Source organism: Lampetra fluviatilis, chromosome 29, assembly GCF_964198595.1.
Source record: "Lampetra fluviatilis chromosome 29, kcLamFluv1.1, whole genome shotgun sequence".
Classification (NCBI taxonomy): domain Eukaryota; kingdom Metazoa; phylum Chordata; class Hyperoartia; order Petromyzontiformes; family Petromyzontidae; genus Lampetra; species Lampetra fluviatilis.
In genome coordinates this window covers 5358724-5381775 of record NC_136303.1, presented here as the reverse complement: position 1 = coordinate 5381775, position 23052 = coordinate 5358724, and the positions used below count along the sequence as shown (strand labels likewise).

General features: G+C 42.2%; 1 protein-coding gene across 2 annotated transcripts in view; it reads right to left on the bottom strand.

Moving 5' to 3' along the window:
- Window positions 1-23052, bottom strand: part of LOC144942968 (D(2) dopamine receptor A-like) — a 43938-nt gene that overhangs the window by 15544 nt on the left and 5342 nt on the right. Inside the window, exons 2-5 of one of the 2 annotated variants that reach the window (XM_078870037.1) lie at window positions 16705-17022; window positions 12634-12743; window positions 10010-10146; window positions 4465-4673 (exon numbers count right to left, since the gene is read on the bottom strand). In XM_078870037.1, the coding sequence (XP_078726163.1) occupies window positions 4465-4673; window positions 10010-10146; window positions 12634-12743; window positions 16705-16989 (741 nt within the window). In that variant the 5' untranslated portion in view covers window positions 16990-17022. The remainder of the gene's footprint in view (window positions 1-4464; window positions 4674-10009; window positions 10147-12633; window positions 12744-16704; window positions 17023-23052) is intronic. The other variant, XM_078870035.1, reaches the window with a different exon arrangement.

The window sequence follows — 23052 nt, the reverse complement described above, 5'->3', positions numbered from 1 at the left end:
GCTTCGAGTGAGAAGGGCAGCAAGCAAAAGTTGCGTTCATGTGGTTAAACAATTATGTTGTGAGAAAATGTCCAAATAATACAGGGTTAGAGCCAGGTATGGTAGGGATGGCAGTGAGGCATAAAACGGAGTGGACAGTGCTCGACAGCTAGATCTATGGCGAAACATTATTTTTCGCCAGATTTTAAACGAGGAGCCCATCGACTCGTAAGGCCCATGGAGGGACATCGGGCAGCAGCAGCAAAAGGAAGTTTCTGCGCAGAATTTAGAGGTTATGGAAGAAATGAAGAAAAGAGGTAACCCCCCCCCTGTCAGAGGTCAAAACAGCAGTGAAGCAGAACGAATCGGGTAAGGCATCAACAAACATGTGGCGTTACCGTTGAGATGCTGAAAGAAGGCAAGGTGTTCGTCAAGGTTGTATTGTGTCTCTCATGTTTTTTTAATGTTGTGCTTGACTGTGCATTCACTAAAACCACACAGGAAAAAACCCCAGGAATCAATAGAGGTGGGATAAATGTGTGGGACTTGGGAGTATGCCGATGATGCAGATTTGTTGGCTCGGACTATCAACAGCCATGAACCTTCTTGGACCTCCTTTGCCAGTACCAAAATACAATAACAGGGTTTTTCCCCTTTTTTCTGGCAACAAAACTGAAACCTTTTTACAAGGATTCATGTCTGCATTAACCACAATACTTGCAGTCAAATGCAAGCAAAAAACACACTATGATAATATATGCATTGTCCTTGAAACTGATTGGTCCACACCAAGGGATGGCTTTCTTTTGAGCCTTGACCCAATCGGTGCTCGGCCAGAGGACGCCAAAAGGCGTACTCTGGTCGTCTGGTCGAGCACCAATTGGGTCGAGGCTCAAAATAAAGCCGTCCCTTGGGGAAAAACCCTATTTTTAGCCATGAACCTGTTAATGGTCTTAGGCACCGAGTCTGCATACTCGGGTCTTAAGATAAGCCTCCCTAACAGAAATTTAAAGGTGGTGGTGGTGGTGGTGTAGTCAGCCACAAGGCTTCTGTAGTTGGATCGCAAGAAATGTCCTTTATGCAGGTAGCTGTGAGGAGGTCAAGAGGTGTAGTGCCTTATAGCAGGCAAGGTTATTGACGTGCTATGGAAGTCAGTTGGAAAGCGAGCAGATATACGTCGGAGTGTAAAGGAAAGGTTACTTGAGACAAGAGTGCAAACTCAATTAATGTTATGGGTCAGGGGCCTGGACTCTTAACGGAGCAGTCCCAAAATAAGCTTTGGACGTTTGAGCGCAGCCTGTCTGAGATGGTCGCTTGTAATTTCATGGCAACATAGGGTACGTAATGTAGGGCTCTGGAAGAGGACATGGCAGGTAAAGTTGCGGGTATGATTAGGCAAATTATGGCTGCATGAAGGATGTGCCAGCTAGGTGTGGTAAAATAAACAACATTGATTTTTTGTTTTGTTCTCAATCACAGTGACATAGAGGCACATGTTGTTTCTTATTTCTCGGTAATATGGATCCACACAGATTTGTGAAACGTTTAAACCCACTGCGCTACAAGGTGGCTAGGAAATGGCAGTGCAGCAAGTGGATATGGATAAATATTCTGATTCTAGATTCTTGAATTCATCCGTGGATACCTTTTGAGTGCTAACCCTTTGGCATGTGTGTGGGCTTTCTCTGGTTTCCTGCCACAGCCAAGAGCATAGGGATGCGGTACTCTCCTGAAAAAATCATCCCTGACACTCATTGAGGCTTTTCTGAATAACCACTAGGCAATTCATGAGAGATTTCACGATATGACGTTTTTCGGGTTAGATCGCGTAAAGATGTCAATGCGTCATGCATCCACCCTCCGTCTGACGCAGAGCCAATCATTGGCATGTTTTGCTCATGTCCTGACAAACTTACCAATCAGCTGTGTCGGGTGGAGGTGGGTGTGCGACACATTTACATTTTTACACGATCTAACTGAACGAAACTTTATCGTGAATAACATTGGCCGTGAAAGCCTGCGTGTTAAATCATCGGCGCTTGTACGTGAAATATGTAATCTCTCATGAGATGTTTATCTAACATATACGATATAAATGTGTTGTCTCCGTTTATCTAACATCTCATACGCAACCAAATGAATACAAAAATAGAATGAATCAAAAGGACAGGCAATATAAATATTTCAATGCTGGGTCATCTAATTAGTTGTAAGCATATTGCGCCTCTTGATTAGGGGCTAGGTTGAGCTGTTTGGGGAACAGGGCATCTGTGTTTCGTAGCAAAGCAGGTACCAGCACACTGCTCGCTGTGCCTGCTGTCGCATTCGACATCAATTTGTCGTATATGCCAACGGTTTGCAGTGGCTGACCTATACTCATGGGTCTATTTTGCCTCACCGGTTTACCCTCCAGTATGCTGCGGTTGCGCTGGGCTTCCTATTTAAAAACATTCAAAGTGATTGTTTCCCCCTTCCACACAATTTTGCAGATTGGATCTAAACAAATACGTGAAATAAACAACAAGAAACTTCCGTTTAGGGTATAGAAACACGATGGCAGTCGTAACAAAATATACTGACGCGTGTTTCATTCGTTCATAAACAGAGCATGGGGAATTTAAAATAAAAAAATGTAAGAGCAGACCAACGAAATAGCTGTAGCGTTGCTGGGGAAAGAGGGAAAAGAATGATCAAAATAACATACAGGACAAATATGCCACGTGACTCCTGTCCTGTGGCTCACTGGAAATGTCAACCCTTGACGACAAGACAACCAGTGGCGCATCATTCTCATCGCCGATAAACCGGTCGCAGAAACGCCGTCTGGGCCAATCTCATACCCGCCACCTGTAGACATTCGCCAATTACGGCTGCATAACAGTCACGGCTTTCCAGAGCTCGTTCTGATATATTATTAATATTTTTTTTATTTTGCTTGTTCCAAGCGGTAGCTCCAACTGGCATGTAAAGCCAACTGGGGGGGGGGGGGGGGGTGGTGTAACGGGGCATCGATTCGTCGATTCGATTCTACGGTATCTTTGTGTTTTTTTATTCGTGCAAAAACGTATTTTTTGTATAATGATATGCTGAGGGTAAATCAGGGTAAATGAGGGTAAATGAGGGTAAATGGAGCAAACACACCCGTATGGACGAGACAGAATAAATGAGAATACAAATGAGATGGTAAAAATGGGAATGCACAAAATGATCACTCTGGGGTGGAGGAGGGGTGATTCATTTCACTTCAACTAATCCGCAAAGGTATGTCACAAAACATGGGTATAAGACAGAGGAAGGCATCATTGTAACTTGAATTAAATCATCACCTGAATTTGTCTGACATGGTGGATATTTTTTTGGATAACATTATCTGTGGATGGGCTCACAAATGGATTATCAAATCGCTCTGCACGGGGATCTCATCAGTGACTCAAACATATATCTTATTGCCATTTATAAAGCAATCCACACATCGCCAGGACATGTGTAATAACTAATGGCCATGGCTAGAACACTTAATTACAGTGGCATTTTGTTCTTCGTCATTCCAAAAAACTATTTTGATGAAGAGTGTCACGTACATTTCATAAGCTGCCCTTAAAATTGAGAAATGCCTTAGTGATGTATTACAGAATATTTACCGAGGTTGAATCTGAGTTGATTGATAACATTTGCTAACGTTATTTATCAACATATATTATCAAGACATCAGATTTGTGTTTGCAGGTGGAGTGATTATTTAGTGGTTATCACACCCGTGATGAATCCTGCTACCTGAGTTTGATTCTTGGCCACAGCTACCATCAGTGGACTAGTCTGGGCCCCTGTTCCACAACAATCATCATGAAGTATCATCAACAAATCTACATATCTAACACGGCTTGGGGAAGCCTTCACCCAACATTACATTGAAGAAAGGGCTGCAAATCGTTATAAGTGTATTTGAGGGGATATATTCGTGTCATTTTACCATCTTCTTACTGCACAACTTGTGAATGTGGATATTGAGGTTCGAATATACAAAGGTAGAACAATTTAAAATACATGTACAAGACTATTTGTCATAACAGAACGGTAGTAATACTTGATGTCTCATCATAAATATGCTTTCGTTCACGTGAAATGTTTATTAATTGGTTGCGTTGGGTGGTGGAGGGTGTACGACACACATTTTTCTTGTGTTTTAGTTTAATAACCTTATACGATAAGAATAGCGCAAATACTAAATGTACGAACAATCTGATTTGAAGGGGCATACATATGCAGAGGCCACAGCATGTTACGTCAGGATCAAAACCATTCCAGGTTTGGTCCAGGCGTGGCTTGGGCCGAAGTTTCTAAATGTCACGGGAACGCAGTGTGCACGGATGCTGAGAGGGCAGGGTCCATCAGTGGGCCATACAGGACTTAAATAAAACATATCTTAGAGTTTTTATGATCGCGTGCCGTCGGGGGGACCCTTCCCCTGGGCCGAAGGGGCCTCACCTGGCCCTGGCGGCGTACGTGGTGCTCGCCAGTGGGCTTGATGCAGCCGCCGCGCTTGGCGTTGACCCTTTTGCGCCGCTTGCGCAGGACCACGTAGATCTGCACGTAGACGAGCAGCGTGACGATGAAGGGCACGTAGAAGGACACGATGGACGAGTAGAGCACGAAGGCGGGGTTGGCAATCACGCAGGCGTCGTCATCGCGCGTGGCTGAGGAGGAGGGGGGGCGAGAGGGCTGAGTTCCAACGCGGCGAGACCCGGCAACAGAACAAAGATCGGGGACATGGGCGGCACGTACGAGCGCTACTTGCGGAATTACCGTAAAGCGACCGACCGTGCGACGTGCTCGCGTCACGGACATTGTGTTGCGTCGAGGGTTAAACCGTTGCACGCCCGTCACCCCCCGCCACCCATCTCTCTCTTTCTCTCTTCCAGCGCTGACATCCATGAGGAATGACCAGACGAGCGTCAATCACCACTGATTGTTCGGTTCGTCCGGCCCATTTACACGCATTATTAGTCTTAGGTACGACACAAAGGCTTTTCTAATTCACTCGTAACTACATAATTTTTGGGATGTGAAAGCAGGCTGTCTTGCATCGCATAATGAGGTCAAATGAGATGCAGAATTTATGCACGAAGAAAGGGGGAGCAGGAGGGGGAGATATTTAAGGGAATAAAGGGCTGACCTCCAAATCATCGGCTTGGACCAATACCGTATAATGACAATTTAGAAACAGACCACGCCACTCCATAGGCAGTCTCCACTGCACTGAGGACTGAAGAAGTTGGGCATTTGTAGAATGCAAATTTCGAATTAGGATGTAAAAATGGGAATTATCATGTCTTCTTCCTCTTCATGACGGCTGAGCAGAATGATCTGAGAGACTGCAAAGGTAAAAAAAAAGTGAAACTAGAAAGGAAATCGTGAGAAAGAGATTTAAAAAATAGAAGAACTGCAGTCAAAATTACAGAAGGAAAAAAAGCGCCACGGAGATTTTGACAGATTCTGTGCCGGTGGGGAAATATGGTCCATGTTTTATTGGAATGCTTTAAAACATCATTCTTTTGAATGGTTCTTTTGAGCCAACCCTACATTAAAAAAGGGAGAAAACTTGTCAAAGAAATGTAATCAACATCAGGCAAACTCAGGACTACACGCTTGGTTTGAGTGTCCAAAGCCTTACCAATAATTCCTCCACGGTTTTACCTGTCTAGAGTTGGGCATCATAGTAATTGTGTTTTATACGTTTAAAACACAGGACTATGTGTGCGCTGTAGGACTCGAAACCGACGAGTTTGCTCACAAAATGTGTTTACTCAATTTGTTTCAAACAAAAAACAGCCAATTTGCAATATGTGAAAATAAACGGTAGTGTGTCTAGATTTGAAGCTTTAGTGACTGCAAGGATTCATACTCTTAGTTCTTTCGGTAAAGTCACGTAGGTAAAAAATTAAATTAAAATTAATGATTTATATTTTTATTTTATTTTTTTATTCATTTTTTACCTACGTGACTTTACCGAAATAACTAAGAGTATAGGTAGTGTGTCTCTCTTTTCGAATTGTCTACCTTTTGGGTTCAATCGCTCTTTAAGGTGTACTCTCGTCCTGCGGACTCCTTTGCAACGGTGGTGTCCACTGTAACACCGTTAAATGAAATAGGCTCCATCATCGCAATGAGGACAAGAACAATTGTCATCCATCTTCTTGGTTCATTCGGTAAAGTCACGTAGAAGGGAAATAATAAAATCTAATTATAAAAATTATATTATTATATTACAAAAACGTTGATTATGAATATTATAATATTATTTTATTATATTATTTTATTATGTTTTATTTGTATTATTTTATTATTTCCCTTCTACGTGACTTTACCGAAAGAACCAAGAAGATGAATCCCTGCAGTCACGAAAGCTTTAAATCGAAATTGTCATCCACTTCTTTAGCCGTGGCCACTTCAGCCAGACACAGTACACATTTGCTTAAGTGTGCTCTCTCCTCTTTGGTAGACCAGGTCCAATCTACGTTGGCAAAACGGTGAAATAGTTTTACTTCTGTTTCACTCACCGTGCTCTGCAATTAATTAAATAACTGGATGCTGTTGCCCCAAAACATCCCGTTGTTCTCTGTACTAAAACAAAAAGTATTTACGTGAAATGCGTGTTGGCAATGTGGTGCAGCGTTGGCACCGTGGTTATTACACTGTGCTATTAAAGCCGGCCACCCGAGTTTGATTCCTGGCCACTGCTATCAGGGACGAGGGGTTTCTAAACCGGTCCTGCGCTTACCGCCCCCCCACCCCCGCCAAACCACACTAACTAGTGTGGGGAAGTATGGTCAAATATCTTCATGACCCACATCGCATGGGGAGGCCTTCATCCAGCAGAGGATTGCTGAAGGCCTATGGAGTTTGAATATTGTCAAAGACAAAAAACTAAGGAAATAAACAGCACTGTTGCAATGCAGGGTGTTGATTTAAATCAATCATTTACTCTTTTTGTCTTATTTTTAACCTCTCCTTTGCATTTTTTTAGTTTGTTTCCACTGTCATTTGTAATGTAACAATGTAAAATAATGATTTTCATATTATCTACGTAAACGTTAAGAATAAAATCTCTCACTCATCGTTCGACGCATTTTTTATGAGCATAGTGATTTATTCCAATTATGCATAACAGATATTAATTGATAGTTTGGTGTTTATTATTATTATGCAACATTTGTAAACAGTATTACATTTCAACTGTGGAATTCTTTGCCCGATTGCCTCAGGAGATTTTGCGCACAGTGGCTAATTATTTTAAATCAAGGTATGAGACCTATTTCTATAACTTGGCCTTGTGATTTAATTCTAGAATATTTTGATTATTTTACTGTATTATACATTTTCCCTTCTCTTTATGTATATATTGTTTTACGAGTTATTTTTTTCGTCCCACGCTCGCTGTTGTTTTTAGAACATTTTGACATCGTTAATGTTTAATCTTCACTTTTTGTGACGTGGCCGTGAACCTTGTGGTATGCAAGGCAATTGACAAATAAAGATCATTCTGATTGTTCTCTTAATGCGAAAAGTACAACCGACAAGATTTGACTTATGTTCAAGGGAAATAAGCCATCCTTAGTGGTGTACTTATAGTGGCCACTAAAACTGTGATCTACATCACAATCGCCATGACCAATATTCAACCAAATGTAACCAGCAAAGCTAGAGTGAATTCCTTAAAAAAAAATTGAAATTTTCTGTCGGCCACACACCGAATAGTGGTACAGTGGGAAAAATAAGACTTGTTGACTTTGATAATCAAAGTGCGCTATCGATCATCATCCCTTACGGAATATTATATACACTTCATACATGGTAGCGGGACTACATTATATCCAGTGAACCCTCTTTCAGGCTCCAGGATTATGAAGAAGATAAGGAACATCTGGATTTTTTTTAATCAAACAAGCTACTTAAAAATGTATTTATTCATGAATGGGGGAGATGCATAATTGGAATGGCACTTGACCCTTTCCCTTTTTGAGATCTTGGTGGCAATTTCTATTTTTTTTAAAGAATGGAGATTGAACAACTGACTAAGTCACGGAGATGGGGGCTAATGCCTCTGTATCACATTGTGTGGGGTGAGTATGTGAAAACATCGGCATTTATATGGTGAACCCGATGAAGTGTCAAAGGTCGAATCTCTCCCAACTGTCACATATTGTCTCGTCTGTCTTGACTGCCATGACCGCCATGAGAGATGGGATAACGTCTTTGCAATAAGGCTTAGCATGGGCGCAAAAAAAAAACCCCACTCTATTTAAGCTCTGCACACTTACTATGGAAAATATAAAATAACCAAAGTGTCTAATGCATCATTAGACCTCTGATGCCAGTACCAAAATATAATAATGTGTTTTTTCCCCTTTTTTGTGGCAACAAAACTGAAACCTTTTTACAAGGAATCATGTCTGCATTAACCACAATACTTGTGGTCAAAATGCAAACGAAAAACACACTGATAATATATGCATTGTCCTTGAAACTGATTGGTCCACACCAGAGACAGCTTTCTTTTGAGTCTCGTCTCAATCGGTGCTAGACCAGAGGACGCCAAAAGGTGTACAGCTCAAAGACAATGCGCTATCAAAGTAATGAGGGCTCGGGGTATCAGCATCTACATCATTAGACCTCCTTTGCCAGAAAAAAGGGGGGAAACCCTATTATTATATTTTGGTACTGGCAAAGGAGGTCTAATGATGTAGATGATAATCCCGAAAAAAGGGGAAAACCCCTATGATTATGTCTAATTCATGTTTATCATTATTGGAAATTATAATTTGGGTCTCTAAGGATTTTTTTAGATATATAATATCCACTCCAGCTAACAAGATGGGAAATGTAATGTGTCTTTTTTCTGAAATGGTTTGTGAACTGTGTGTATCAGATGTGCTCATTACAGCCAGCAGTTCTTCATATTGTATATTTTAAAATTGTATATGCGATAAACCAATTTAAACACAATTTTGTAACCACACTCATAAAGTTTAAGGCTGTTCTTGGCTTGACGTAAAGAATATCAGTTAAAATATGTTATAAGTGATATTGCAGATTGGTTTTAATGGGTACAAAGCATGACTTCTGCTAATGGTCATGTAGCTTCATGTCACACAAATCGCAGCATTATGAAGGCTGAACATTTAGGTCCATCTCTTGAAATGCAATTGTTGCTGTTAAAACAGAATGTTTGAATTTTTCGGCAGGACACTTAATGGTGAGACCCATAAATATAAATTAAAATCGCATCCATGCAGCTAAATGAGCCAACTTGAAATGCCTCTGAGCCTCAGTGCACGCACGGGAGTTATGTTTTTACCTTATCTCTCCGACACACCGTGACTTGTACAGACTTCACTTGCGGTGTAATGCACGTGGCAGTCAGGAGAGCATAATGTTGAAACCATTTAAGATAGTTTTTTTTAAACAACACAGTTTATTTCTCCACTGTGTTATCACCCGGTGACATTTTTCAATTAAATGCCTTTTTTTGCAAAAATGCTGACATTTAAGACTTAGGCATGAAACATATATTTGGTGAGAAATCGCACTTCATCTGTAATTTAAAACATGTCTCAAAAAATATTTTTTTTTTTTCATTCTAGAATTTTTTGTTTGTTTAAATGGTTCCCATTTTAAACGAGCACATCCATTGATGTGTTTTAGTATAATAAGAAACAGAATACTGTTTTATATTCCATACCTGTCTGAATTAGAATTGTATAGGTTGAGTGGCTCACAGGAAAGAGCATGCATACTAATTATTATTATTATGCAGTATTGAAGCTCCTTTTTGTAGAAACCTGGTTAATGCGATGGATAAAACAGTCGTGCGTACAGATCTGCTTTATTATTTACCTTACAAGGAACAGTGCACAAGCCAGAACAACAGACTTCAATCGAATGCTACCCAAATTAATGTACAATATATTACCCGTGATAAAACACACGCGCACACAAAATAAAAGTGCCACGTGCAAAAGGCTTCTCTTACCAGTGTTGTTCAAGCCAAAGAGAAGAGGGCACGACACAGCAAAGGATAGGACCCAAACCACAGAGATCATCACACCCACTCTCCGTCGAGACCGGTAGCGGGTGTTGTAGAGCACGGGCATCGCGACGGCTGTATATCTGTAAACGCGCGTCGCAAGACAACGGGCAAACGTGGGAGAACGAGCAGCGATATCGATGCTTTATTTGTTCCGCGGGAAAAATCCCCGTTCAGCCAGTTAACCCAGCTCGCTTTGCGAGGTGAGAGCCGTGCCGTGCAAGCGCAGAAAAAGAACGGCAATCACACCTGAAGTGATCCGTTCAGGAGGGACAGGCAACGGCGAGAAACGGGAAGGCAACGGAGGTAGAGGTAAGAATAATGTGCGAAAATGTAAACAGGAGTATTGCACCAAAAACAAGGACGAGGTAAGTGATGGTTGGAGAGGGAGACGAATGTACTGTGAAACGCACTGCTGGAAATAAGTGAAACACACAGCTTCTTGCCAAATAACTTTTTGTTTCAGGATGCACTTCCTCTTCTTGGTTACGTAGAATGGAAATAATAAAATAAAAAAAATAAAACATAATAAAATAATTCTCACGACGTTTCGGCCACAACGTTTCTCAGGTGAAGAACAGGTCTGTCGAGAAGACAGAGTCTGAATGTCTTCTCGACAGACCTGTTCTTCACCTGAGGACAGCTGCTTGCGTTGTGGCCGAAACGTCGTGAGAATTATTTTATTATGTTTTATTTTTATTATGTTATTATTTTCATTCTACGTCACTTTACCGAATGAACCAAGAAGATGAATCCCTGCAGTCACGAAAGCTTTAAATCGAAATTTAAGATGCACTTCCTGTACAGGCCTATTACTTCAGACAAGGCATGTAAATGGTGACACTTTGCTATGTAATAATAAAAAAAACACTGGTTTAGTTTTATGTCGCATAATGGTTCATACAAATTGCATCTCACAATCGCTGAAGGTCCGCGAACAAAGCTGGAAGCCAGTGAGGGCGTGAACTGACATCAACAACTGGTCAAGCTCTGCAGTCCTATATATATCAAGATGTTTTTTTTTTTCAATAAATGTATATGCGCTTGGGAGGAAACCGGAGCACCCGGAGTAAACCCACGCCTGCGAGGCGGGAAACACTCTGGAATGGACACACAATATTAGTGGGCACCTTTGCTGTACACTACCACCTTCTCCTGGCGTGCCAAGCTGCGGGAGCCCGCTTAACGGCATGTGCACGCAATGAGAAATCCCATTACACTTGATTCGTGCAATCGGAATGCTTATTAGTGGCATGGATAAAATATATATTAAAACAAGACTCACCGCACCCCAGTGGGCCATCATCCGACATCACACATCACTTGACCTCACCCGCTTAACACGAAATACTATTTATGACTCTCTACAGTATGTATATATCTCTTTGTTTCCTGAGGAAGGGCTAATCGGCTGAGACATCAGGATGTCTCTTTCCTCGGTAATAGTTCTGAACAGCTGCTGGTGTTTTCTGCCCTACTGGATAACAATGTATTGCTGTTGAGAAACGTCGTCAGGAAGTCGATTGTGAACAATTACATTAAAACACATCTTCCAGAATTGAAATATATTCTCCCGCGATTTTTGTTACTTTGAGCATGCGTTGGCTACGTATTGTGCGAAAGAGGTTCAGCATACATACGTACAAAATACAGGGACAAAGAAACATGCGACTTATAATCCAGAGGATACGGCAATAACAGCCAAGTTGGCTTTTGTGGAAGATTGACGAGGAAGATTGACTCTGTGGCCAGACAACGCAGGAGTACAGCCAACCGTGCTAATCGGAGGTGTGGGGAAGGACAATAAATTAAACACAAAATGCAGTTATAAAGAAATGGGGTTGCAATTTAGATATTAAAAGTGCATAACTCTAGTGGCTTTCTAATATCGGAAGGAAGACGCGTTCCGTACGGTGGCAGAAGCGCATCTGAAAGCGCTATGGAGTCACCGTCTTTGTTCAATGGTTAGCTCAAAGCCACTAGCGAGGATGACTGGAGTTCACGTGATGGTTTATGCTCCTTGACGCGATCAGCAAAGTATTGTGGTTCAATCGTGGCAAGCACTGTGTGTGTGTGATGAGCGCGACCTTATGATGTATTCGTTTAGTATCCGGAAGCCAATGCAGCTAAGCGAGTACCGGACGGATTTGGTCGGATATTGCAGCGCTCGTCACGACGCGTGGCCAGATAATTGTGTACACGCTGTAGCTTGGTGATTTTTTTTTTGGCAGACATCCCGTCCGAGTCGTGAGTTGCAATAATCGAACCTTGTTGATACCGACAGCTACACGGCCACACGTGTTGGCCATGTCGTGGCTAAAATCGTGGCCCGACGTGCCGGAGGTTCCTCAAATGAAAATTTGCGGGACTTGACCGCATTTTTTGCACGCGGTGAAAATATTCGCCACGGCATAAGATAAAATGCTGGCAAAAAAAGTTGACAAAATCACGTTATTTCAAACGAATAAATTCTGCACAGACGACTTCGTGTAGACATACAGGAAGGGGGCTGGCACGGGGGGGGGGGGAGAGGAAAAAAACAGCGCGCTCGTTGTTTCGGCAGGCAGTACCTGTCGATGCTAATGGCGCAAAGGTTGAGAATGCTGGCCGTGCACATCATGACGTCGAGCGTGACGAAGATGTCACAGTGGACCCTGCTGAACCTCCACTCGCCCACCACCTGCAGACAAACGCACGACGCGAACACTTGCAGGGCACCACAGCGGCTGCAGCAGCACGCCCTTAGCAGCAGCGGGTGTTGACTCTGAGTCACTCTGCAGCTGTGCCGACCAAAAGTGGCATTGCAAAAAAAAAATGCATGATCGGTTCCCCCACCACCACCACCACCCCCCCCGTCTCCCCTGTCGCGCATAATGCTCCCTTTCATCTTTTCCACCGCACCACGTGGCGAAGAGGCAATTGTCTACGTCACCGTGCGTGAAAATTCACATTTGCAACTAGTACAGATGTTTTTTGCTCTCTTTCTAAATTTATCACGTTGAATCAATATCATGCATTTTGTTCTTAACGTGGAGAGTCATCGAAAGGTATTTTATTACGCGGTGCAAAACATGCTCTGCTTGGAAAAACATTGTTATGCCATGCCTTGCTAAGTTCAAGATTATTTGCAAGATGGACCGCAGGATTATAATGAGTCTTGTTGTCCATTTATATAAAAAATTTTCAGACAATAAATGACTGCCTTGTGTGGTATATGCGTATTGTGTGTGCGCAATAAACGGGGCAGGAGTAGCACTGGATTGTCAGCGAGAATGTGAATGGGATGTTTATACAGTGTTCCCTCATTATTCGCGAATACGCTCCGTAGATGCTCATGAATAGCAAATTTTGCGGATAATGATGTTGGCCTACGAAAATATATCTTTACTAAGATTTTGCCCGTCCAAGGACGGGTGTATTGCAGTAAATCTGAAACTTGCAAGCGAAGAGCAGACCACGACATGATATTCATTGCATCCATTCTTGTTGAATTTGTAAGGCCGCGGTGACACAGACCTATTTCATTTGAAGGTTATAATCCCTTGTTCATCACGACGTCCTTTTTACTTCTATGTCTCAACAGCGTTACGGAGATCACGTGACGTGAGAGTTCTGCCTTTGTAGTGAGGGTTGTAAGTTGACGCCATCTGGTCCAACAGCAGGGTGAGACGAGGCTCTAAGGAAAGCTGTCTCGGGTGTGGACCAATCAACTTCAAGGACAGCGCATACATTATCAGAGTTATGTTTTTTGTTTGCATTATGACTGCAGGTATTGTGGTCTATGCAAACATGACTCCTTGTAAAAAAGGTGTCAGTTTTGTTGCCAGATAGAAGGGTAAAAAAACAATTATCATATTTTTTACTGGCAATGAGGTTCCAATGGTGACGATTGATGTGTTCATTATTCTTAATAATAAGTTACTGATATTGCAGCCTTCACCAAATTTACAGATGTACTTGAAATTGGTTATTGACTGCATTTCCCTTCCCTGGAAATGGTACAAGGCCAAACAACCGAACAATTAAATGTAAATTAGTCAGCTTTATTGAAGATGAAGCAATCGATCATTAGATCCAGTCACTCGCTCAAAGCCGGCCAGTCACCTGTTTATCACTCTTGTATCACTGCTCCAGTGCAACTCACTCATTGATTCCTCCTCCCATCCGAGGACTGGATCTACCAGTGTCACTGTCCCATCTCCTTCATACTGTGTTCAATCATCACGCTGCAGGTCACGCAACAGTCTTTTCTCTCTACTTTTTCACTCACACTGCGCCACTTTGAATTTCCCTCCCATCGTCTTTTTTCCCAACTTCTTGTAACCTCGCTCAATCCAAGAAATGTATTAACTCTTTGCTGTCAACATTTACAGGGCAACTTTATTTATGCTGTCTGTTCTATGGCCACGAGGCATCTTGGGCCGAAGGGCCTGTGCTCAACAACTGTGGTGTAAAAACAAAAAAAACATCCTCCGCTGACCTGGAAGACTCAATCAGTGGCAACAAATGTCCCGCAGAGCAATGCGTATCCTGTTCGACAGGCGGTATTGTAAAAAAATAACTAAGATTGCTCTATCTGCAGTGAATGCGGTGTTTATATCCACCCCCCCCAGCATAATTTCAGTAATCTCCTTCATCATTTCAAATTTTTACCAACTTCTATAACTACTTACCACATTACAGTAATTGGTTTGTAAACTGCATGTGTAAAACAAACATTGCAATCATCCCATTGAAAAAAAAAATCGAAAAATTGTATTTAATGTTCCTATAACCTCTATTGTTTCGTCTTTCTTCGTGGGTTTTTTTTTACAGCTTAACATTGATCAATATATTGCCCGTGTTGATGTTGGCCAGTTATTGCAGTTGCACTGCAGTCTGCACTTACCAGTGTACATATTCTACAACCTGCATATATATATGCGTATTCATGTTTCATGCATTCATTACGCCCTCTGAATGCTGAGGACGTTTGGCTTAACTACCCTGCACGGCAAACACATGTGAACATTAATTAACTACTTGCCTCAGTGGCCTGTTCCAGCTTGTTTAGTGGAGTTAATTGCTGCTACATGTTTAACTTCTAAAGCAAAACATCTTACAACGGGCAAGGTGAATGTATTCAGTGGCTCGGGAAATACACTGCAATAGTCCATGGATTTGTTATTTTTCTAGTGAAGCTTGGCCCTCATTTTATTGGCAGCTATGTCGCGTAAAATGTACACGTGTGCTTCCTCATATGCTCAGATGTATTTTTGCATTTGTGTTACATTACATTATTAACATCTCACAAATTTGGATCATGCTTATTACCACAGGGATATATATACTTGGGAATACATCAAATCCTGCTACGATATATGCTTTCATTAAAAAAAATACCACAAAGTGTACAGTCAGCTAAATTACTGTACCATGCATTTAAACAACTTTTTGGGGCGAATAAAAAAAACCCGGGTTAAATTCCCACTCACGGCCAACACCAGTGACAGTTATCTGAACCGGTCCTGGGCCTCCCCTAGGTCGACTCAGCCTCAATGGAGTACCTTGTGCGATATGTAAACATCAGCACTGGGGATACAAAGGCGGCCGAGCTTGGTGTTGGCCACCCACCCCCTCGTGTGCCGTGCTGACCTTAACAGGTGCTACTCGCTAACAGCATTTGCCCCAACAGTCTGTTCAGACTATATACGAGGGCTGTTTGTTTTTGTTCATGCCATCAAAACACCGCTGCCAAGCCGAAACGATGTTAACTATCTCGCCTGGTATACAGGAGGTCGTAGGTTCGATCCCAAACCTGACACCTATATATTTGGTGTGTCCCGTTCTCCCCATGGTCGCACGGTTCCTCTGGTTTTTACCTCCACATTTAGAAGCATCATGCGTTTAGTGTTTTTTTTTGCCGCTGTAAATGTCCACGTGATGATAAGCCACTTCTTTGAGCTATCATTTGTGGCAGCCAGGTCGCTTCTGAAAAAGGGCTCTATATATATAGCTCAGTGGGGCCTGACCTGGCAAACAAACAAAGAGTTAAAAAAATATGATAATTGTTTTTTTATCCTTCTATCTGGCAACAAAACTGACACCTTTTTTTTACAAGGAGTCATGTTTACATAAACCACAATACCTGCAGTCATAATGCAAATAAAAAACATAACTCTGATAATGTGCACTATCCTTGAAGTTGATTGGTCCACACCCGAGACAGCTTTCCTTAGAGCCTAGTCTCACATGGGTTGGACCAGATGACGCCAAAAGGCGCACAACTCAAATTCCAATGGTGTAAATGCTTACCCCGAGCTCTCATACTCTGATGGTGCATTGTCTTTGAGTTGTGCGCCTTTTGGCGTCATCTGGTCCAACCCATGTGAGACTAGGCTCTAAGGAAAGCTGTCTCGGGTGTGGACCAATCAACTTCAAGGACATTATCAGAGTTATGTTTTTGTTTGCATTATGACTGCAGGTATTGTAGTCTATGTAAACATGACTCCTTGCAAAAAAAAGGTGTCAGTTTTGTTGCCAGATAGAAGGGTAAAAAATCCAATTATCATATTTTTTACTGGCAAATGAGGTTTCAATGGTGTAAAAGTTTTTAAAATAGTTATAAACGCCGCTCCCACATTTCAGCCGTTGTCCGTTACCTCCAGGTAGACCACCCAGGGCATGACCAGTGTCGCCACGAGCAGATCGGCGACGGCCAGGCTGACGATGAGATAGTTGGTGGTGGTTTGGAGCGACTTTTCACGCGAGACGGCGATGCAGACGAGGACGTTGCCGAAGACGATGAGGCATATGAGCAGCGTGAGGAGCATCGCATAGAAGTTGTAGCGGTGCGAAGGCTGAGGCGCCGTGCCGTTGAGCCAACCCGAGGAATTGCCCGTTCCCAGGGTGTCGTTGAGGACGGAGAGGGCTTGAGAGACGACCATGGCGCTTGGCTTGGTCAAACACCCTAGCCTACGCTGAACAGACATCGGTCGGACGTGTAACCCCCCCTCCTCCTCCCTCCCCCTTCCCCAATGCACGTGTTTTCTAGTCACGTTTGAACCGAATGCTTTCGTGTAATGTTTGTGTGTGTTGAGATTTCTTTCGCGCCGTACGTAGCCAACCGCGATCATCGGAGGTGTGGGAGCTCTCGCTGCTGAAAGTTAAAACATTATATTTTTCGGCATTGCTTTACACGTTCAATTCGTTTTTATATACATACGTAAAATAGGTCCGTGCACGTGATAAATGTTGACGATTTCATGAGTTGTGTTTTATTGTTGATTAAATGTGAATTGAATTTGGGGAATTTATGGTTCAAAGTACCGGAAATATTCTATGAATGGAGTAATTTGTACCGTCATGTAAATATGGGGTAAAAAAACCATCGACAATGTTAATGTAAATAGGGTTAAACAATCCATATTTATTGATATCAAATGCTTTTAAAATGTATATAATTAACTCGTTACACCTTGTTCACCATTATCAGTATCTACGTCACTTTACCGAAAGAACCAAAGAGTATGGATTCCTGCAGTCACGAAAGCTTCAAATCAAGATTGATATGTAAGCAAAGTCTACAATTACATATTTGCTTGGGGTATGTCATGTTAACGTGGGGCATTGAATTTGAATATTCATTTGGAAAGAAATTGCTTCACCTATAAAATATTACACATTCATGATTGGAGCCAATGACTTATAGGTGTTGTGGGGAAAAGTCCATTATCAGAAACAGCTACCAGTCAAAATACTATTAAATGTAATACAATTTAGTACATCCCTCTGTGTACATTCAGCTTACACACTTAGCATGCTACAGTGGGAATTGTTTTATCATTTTCTTTGCTTTGTCTGGAAAACGCTACGTTACTGTTCGAAGGGTATGCAGATACACACACAATAGCCACACTCAGGTGATGCACTGCCATGCCCCAGATTGCAACGTTACAATAGCGAAAGTAATCCGTGATGGGGGTGTTTTTTTTTCCCCCGCAATAAATGACCGAGGAAGTGTTGAGGACACACTGAGAAGTTTGAATTGGCAAACGAGCACAGTGCTAACGAATGTCTTGAATCAGGTTAGCCGCGTAACCTTGGCTTTTATGCTAACCCTTTGTGCACCTCCCCTCGGCAATTACCGTGCAGGGCTCGCATCTCGTCACCGACTGTTGTCACGGATCATTACGATGTTGAAACGGTACGCTTTTATTTTTTTTATTTTGAATATAATTAGTCTTTTGTGTTTAAAAATAAAAGTGTCTGACCGCGCATAGCTCTTTGTATTTTTTTAAAAATGACTTGCAATGGGTCACATAAATCAGTTGAGAATGAAAACGAGGAAGTGATGTGAATGAGAAAAGGGACTCGGGGGGATTTGTGCCGGGTCATGGTAAGAGTTGGTCAAAATTGCTGTGTCTTGCGCTGAACATTTACGTCATCGGTGAAGCACCCAGAGAATTATATTTTTTTACAAATGGACCGCAACTGGGTACTATGGTTCACAAGAATTGTTCTCTCTGTTGTGAAGATGCCTGATTATTATAGAGGTGGGTAGTGGTCCGAGCATGATGTTAACCTACGTCAATGTTTAATGTTTATATATTAAATTATTGACCATTTGCACAGATTTACTCAATAAAATCAGGCAATGCGGACACAGGCGCTTATATAATTAGCAGAGGTGTGACACTCTATCAATCCATCGACTAATATCCATTTATCATGTGTGCAAGAATTCACGTTTTGAGATTCGCATGCAGTTTACTTTTGGTATAACTGTGTGAGGATTATACGGGTGTCAGATTAACCGTGCTTGTGAAAGAAACTAATAAAATATTGGTTTTACAATACGCTGGTTTAATTATTGGCTACTGCTCACTCTCCGAGCGTCAGTGACTCGGTGCCCACGTGACAGCAAACGCCCGCAATTGATAACAATAATCCTAATTAAGTACATTTGCTATTTGCATCACTCACCTCCGATTAGCACGGTTGGCTGCGTACGGCGTGAAAGTAACATCACAATCCATTGATTCACCAAGAGGAATTAATCATTGCACCTCTTATGTGTACGTCTATTTGCACATAAATGTTTATATTGTACCTGAAACACATTGGTAGGTCTGTAAAGTATTGAGGGGTATAAGGCAGCTGCTCTACGGTGTCGCTGAGAAGGAATGAGATGGTATGTAAGGAACGTGACTGAGGTGTACGAGGGCTGATATGAGGGGCTGTGCTTGGACTGTCAATCAAAGCACCATTACATAATGCCGCCTCCAATTACTGCCATTTGTCTCACTAGATCAGCTTCAACTCCGTCTCCCACCCTCTCGTCCTCCCACCTTATTAATCCCCCTGGGATCTTGGGGGAACCATATGCTTGCAAGCAAACGAACCCGACCTCCAAAAACAAGCAGCTGTTCCCATGGGCATGGCCTAATCTAGCCCTCCTGTTGGATAACGGGCTTGAGTCTGGCGGAAATCCTACACTGGGCCGAAAGCTTAATTCATAGGAGCATTCCTCAGCCACCCTTGACACCCTTCCTTTTTTTGTATTTTATTCCCTGGGACTTCTTGCTATTTCTCCTCTTAGACTCTTAAAGATGCGGTTCCTTTCTGACATTCTAGATTTGAAGCTTTCGTGACTGCAAGGATTCATATTCTTAGGTTTTTTTTCGGTAAAGTCACGTAGGTAAATTTTTTTTTTATATTTTAACATTTTTTACCTACGTGACTTTACCGAAAAAACCTAAGAATATGAATCCTTTCTGACACTCATCGCGAGAGGTCACCCCCCCCACCCCCTTCCTTGCCTTCTCGTAATTGGCATGAATTGACAAAACGTGTCTCGTGCCATTAAATGTTATACGGCACACAGTGGTCACTGCAACTGCCCTGTACACTCTGGCGAACCGAGTTCGATGTCCTGGCCATGGTAGACGTCAGGAGCGAGTGATAACTGGGAAATGTTTCTGAGCCCGTAGTGGTTTTCATCCAGCAGTGGATTGACAAATGTATTAAAAAATGATTCTTATTTTTGGGGTTTACGAATGCAGTTCTGTAGGTTGCCAGCACGCATCATAGTAGCCTCCATGAATCATATTATTAATGCAGCATTCTGCATAGCAAAAATGCTTCCAGTAGATCTAAGGTTAGTTTTTTTCCAAAAACTAAGTGCGTGTCATAATGCGCAAGTTGTTATTTTAACATTAGTATAGATTGGAGATAACTTCATAAGGACGTTTTTCTGCATTCAGTGCTTTGTATCACCAAGACTTGGAATGCGTCCAGCAAGGCCGTAATTATAATATAAATTGGGGGGGGAGGGGGACACATCCCCCCCCCCCAATATTCAAATATGCTCAAAATGTCCCCCCCCCCCCCCATGTATTGATAAAAAAATATTTTTTTTAAATATTAAAAAAATATATATTACTATGCTATGACAGGCAACCACGCACCGCCGTCCAAAATAATTATTAGCAAATATAATCATAATCATAACCAAACTTAACAAGTTGCCATTATTACTACTACCGGTTCTAGTATCACGGTGTACTGCAGTTCTGCGATGTGGTTTGTCCACGTGGTGTTGCCGTACCCCAACAGAAGCCGTTGTTTGACTGCTGTGGGTTGGCACAATAAATGTCAAACACTCTACTGTCTCTCAATTGCGTTACTTTCAAATGTATAAAAAATGGAACACTAGAATGTAATATGAGTGTTACGTAGGCTATAATCACTGTCGAGTGGAAACAAAGTTTTTGGTGAAAACAGGCCGATTTGCGATTGCTAATAAATCAACCATCCATCACGAACGTTAGCTATCATAGCGAAGTACGTTACTTGGAAAGTTACCTCGCCACACATTCACCCAGCGACCAACAATGGCTCTCACGGACGTATTCAACTCACGTTAATGTCTTTATTACGTTATATTTGTCAGAAAGCCCACGTGCAGTTTGAGTAAAGTGTCCATCATTAATGTTGCGCAGCCTGTGTAATATTTGTAGACAGTAGTAGCTTTCATTTATTGCATATTCGTATAGCATCGTGTAGTGTATAGCTGGCCTTGCTTATGATAAATAGCATTATTAGTGTTTCTTTGATTATAGTGCAAGCAGTTTTATTACAGTCAGCTTTCATTCACAGTGAGTGTTATCATGAGCAGTGACATTCGTCAGTTTTTTGGGCAGCCTCAGAAAAGAAGAAAAGCAAGTTGAGAGCAGTGAGAAAATGAGTATACAGGTGAGTCAATGTTTCTCGATATAATAATAATTGCCATTCACATCAGAAATGGTTAATAATCCATTCCTGAACATCATGGCAAGAAACACCGCTTCTTTACTGATAATACTTCTTTCATGTTCACTCTGGTGCATTCAGAGTAAAGAGAGAGAGAGAGAGCATGAGGATGCCGACAGGGCAGGGAGAGCAGGTGACATGGAGGTGAGTGAGAAAAGGAGCAAATATTGATGGTTAAAGACCGAATAATGACATCACAACAGTCTAATCCTCATGTTAATTTAAGCTGAGACATTCCTCTATATATGGCTTCTCATGTGTATTTCAGATAATACAATCAAGCAGGGAGAGTGACTTTGAGACAATGACAGACAGAGAGAGAGAGCAGACAGGCAAGCGAAGGTGAAGGTGCAGAAGAGGGAGGGGAGGAGCTTGGACCTTGTCCAAATCAGCCAAATGTTGATGTCATACCCAGTCAAACCCTATCAAATAGGACACTCTACTTTCAGGAGAAATGGTTTAAAGATTATACTTGGCTCCATTACAGCCCCTCCTTAAAGGGGGTCTTCTGTTTCTATTGTGCTAAATACTTTGCAACACAAAAATCTAAGTTTGCGTCAAAAGCAGATTCAGCTTTTGTCAAGACTGGCTTTCAAAATTGTAAGAAGGCACTGAAGAAATTTAGTGCGCATAAAGACAGCCAGTGTCACAAATACGCTGTGATTATTCGGATTCAGGAGCCGAAACCTGTTAATGTGCAACTTTCACGCGAGCTTGAAAGACAGCAGCAACAAGCGAGGAGAAATCTTACGAAGATTGTTGGGGGTGTGAAGTACTTGGCACGGCAAGGTCTGACTTTTCGAGGCGATGATAAGGAGAGTGGGAATTTCAGCCAGCTTCTAAAGTACAAGGCCGAGGGCGATGCAGAGCTGACCACCTGGCTGAAAGGTAACTTTGATTTCACCAGTCCCCAAATACAAAACGAAATTTGAAGCTGGTGGGCAATACAATCGTCAAATAAATTGTGTCAGAAATAACATCAATGCCAGTGGTCCAGTTCGCACTTATCATTGATGGCACTCAGGATATAGCAAGAGTTGAGCAGGAGTCAATATGTTTGCGCTTTATAGATGCAGATCTACAACCAAAGTAATAATTCCTGGAACTCTACAAAGTGTCATCAATGACAGGGCAAAATATAGCCAAGATGGCATGTGAAGTGATGATGCGTCTAGGCCTTCCTCTGTCCCAACTTCGAGGACAAACCTATGACGGGGCCGCAAATATGGCTGGACAATTGCAGGCGGTGCAAGCCATTATAAGGAAATAACAACCGCTGGCTATGTATTGTCACTGTGGTCCACACTGCGTGAACTTAGTTACGCAGGCTGCCTGTGTAGCCTCTCCACTAGTAAAATAATCAATGGGTGTGGTGCATGAATTGGGGGGCTTCTTTAATCAATCTGGCAAGTTCAAGGTGATTTTCCAGGAAATCGCTAAATCAGAGCATGGTTTCACCTCGTTAAAAACCTCTCTGTCCTACCAAGTGGACTGTTCAACACCCCCACCATCCGCTCAGTTCTCAGCCAGTATGAGTCAATGCCGACAGCCCTTGAAGAAATGTCATCATGGTCTTCATGGAGCATTTCTAAAAGGGAACACTGCTCAGCCTTGTAATGGCTGAAGACCTGATGGGGGATTTGGAGTGCCTGAACACCTTCCTGCAGCTTAGGAAACAGACTGTTTCAGGCATGTTG